The sequence below is a fragment of the Austrofundulus limnaeus genome, unplaced genomic scaffold (assembly GCF_001266775.1).
Source record: "Austrofundulus limnaeus strain Quisiro unplaced genomic scaffold, Austrofundulus_limnaeus-1.0 Scaffold303, whole genome shotgun sequence".
NCBI classification, from domain to species: domain Eukaryota; kingdom Metazoa; phylum Chordata; class Actinopteri; order Cyprinodontiformes; family Rivulidae; genus Austrofundulus; species Austrofundulus limnaeus.
Window position 1 is genome coordinate 119,191 of NW_013952705.1, and position 1,833 is coordinate 121,023.

General features: G+C 36.3%; 1 protein-coding gene across 2 annotated transcripts in view; it reads left to right on the plus strand.

Moving 5' to 3' along the window:
- The window catches only part of LOC106526992 (partitioning defective 3 homolog B), a 120,564-nt gene that overhangs the window by 98,893 nt on the left and 19,838 nt on the right, over positions 1-1,833 (plus strand). For both annotated transcript variants that reach the window (XM_014021736.1, XM_014021738.1), the window contains one exon: positions 1,490-1,681. In XM_014021736.1, the coding sequence (XP_013877190.1) occupies positions 1,490-1,681 (192 nt within the window). The remainder of the gene's footprint in view (positions 1-1,489; positions 1,682-1,833) is intronic.

A 1,833-nucleotide genomic window follows, 5' to 3' on the forward strand; every position in this document is an offset into this window, starting at 1 on the left:
TATATATATATATATATTTGTGTTGATAAACCTGAGTGGTCTGTTGACTGACCGTTTAACCAAATAATTGTTATGGGCAGGTAACAATATAAAAAAATGTTTGTCATAATCACGTTTTGTGATTATTTGACAGGAGTTTCACTTTAAAGTGTACTTAAAATACACTTAAGTGTATTTAATTTACTTATAATGTAAATACAATAAAAATTAAACCAAGCTTTAGAATAATTATCATTTTGATCCATACACTGGTAATGTGTGACTGGGCCTCGTGCCACTTTATGTTCAACAAATTGGGCCCTGAGGTCAAAAAGGTTAAGAACCCCTGCTCTATAAAATCAGAATCAGAAAGAGTTTTATTGYCATTGTCAGTGATAAACACAGRCTAGGAACTTGCAGTTTAGAACATCCATTCGGAGAAGACACGCATAACAAACATGGGAGAATGAATGTCCACGGTCTTTCGCACTAAGGTGTGCTACCTTTTGCAGCTTAAAATACACACACACTAGGAGAGGTGAGTTAAAAAGAGCTTTGATCCTAAAAAACAAACAAAAAAAACACAGTTTGTTAGCTATACAAAATATGACAGATGCTTGTTAGCTTCCCATAATTCAGACTCAAACAACAACCATTTATACTGTTAATGATTAAAAAAAAATCATTGTTAAAATGTGTTAAAGGGTTTAACTATTTGCAAATTGGTCTCTACTTTTTAGCTGTATCTTTCTTAGTTATCAGCTACAGAACTTAGAAAAGTGGACTTTTTTGTCATTTTTAGTTTCACAAATGAGCAAAGATTTGAATCTGTTGTGCCTTTTTTTTTTAGAAAGTTTCTTTTTAACAAATCCTAAAATCCATACGAGCTGCAGCAGTTAGCTCTCCCACTGAGCCATCGCAGGATTCAAACACACGTATCTGTTGTGTTCTGTAGCTTTTCTTTGTTTACGGTATTTTCCCTCAAACTTGGTCTGGACTTAGTCATTACTGCCATGCTTGTGTTTAGGTAATCTGGTGTTTTTACCATCTTTTTTTTTTTGGTCTTTTAAAAWTTTTTTTTACCCCTACAAGTCCATCTTTGGTTCCTATTTCTCTGTCACGTTTGCAATCTTTCTTTTATATTCTCTTCTGCTGTAGCTTCTTTTGTCCTTCGGGCTTTCTGTGTTTGCTGAATTCTTCAATTACCTTTTGCAAAATGCACAACTTTTATTGATATTGCAGAGCTGAGAGAGGGGGGAAAATGGGTGTATATAAAAGCCCAAATGGCTTTTTTCTTTAGACCTGTTTTCTTCAGACCATCTTTCAGTCAGTGAGAAATTTAGCTGAAAAGCACCTTGTGATGCTTTCTCTCAAATGGAAAAGCTTTTAGTTTAGCTTTTGGAGACCATTCAAGCCCAATAAGCTGAACCCTGTTTGCTCATTCTCACTCTGTTTTTACCCGTCTTTCCGAGCCATCAATGTGTCTCAATCCTTCTTGTCTTCCTCCCAGAAGGATGAGGTGTCTCGTGCGCCTGGCGTGGTTTCAGAGAATGGAAAGGAACAACTCATGTTTGAGATACCCCTTAATGACAGCGGCTCAGCGGGACTCGGTGTCAGCCTCAAAGGGAACAAGTCCAGAGAGACGGGGGAGGATCTGGGAATCTTCATCAAATCCATCATACATGGAGGGGCTGCTTACAAGGTGACATCATATTCTCCTCTCTGTGCCCAAATTAGTTAAAATACTTTTTTTTTCGCATATTCTTTTTTAAGAAGTTGAACTCTGATGAACCAGACTCCATTCCAGTGTCACAAACAGAAGAGTTTATTTATTCATTCATTTTTATATAAAAA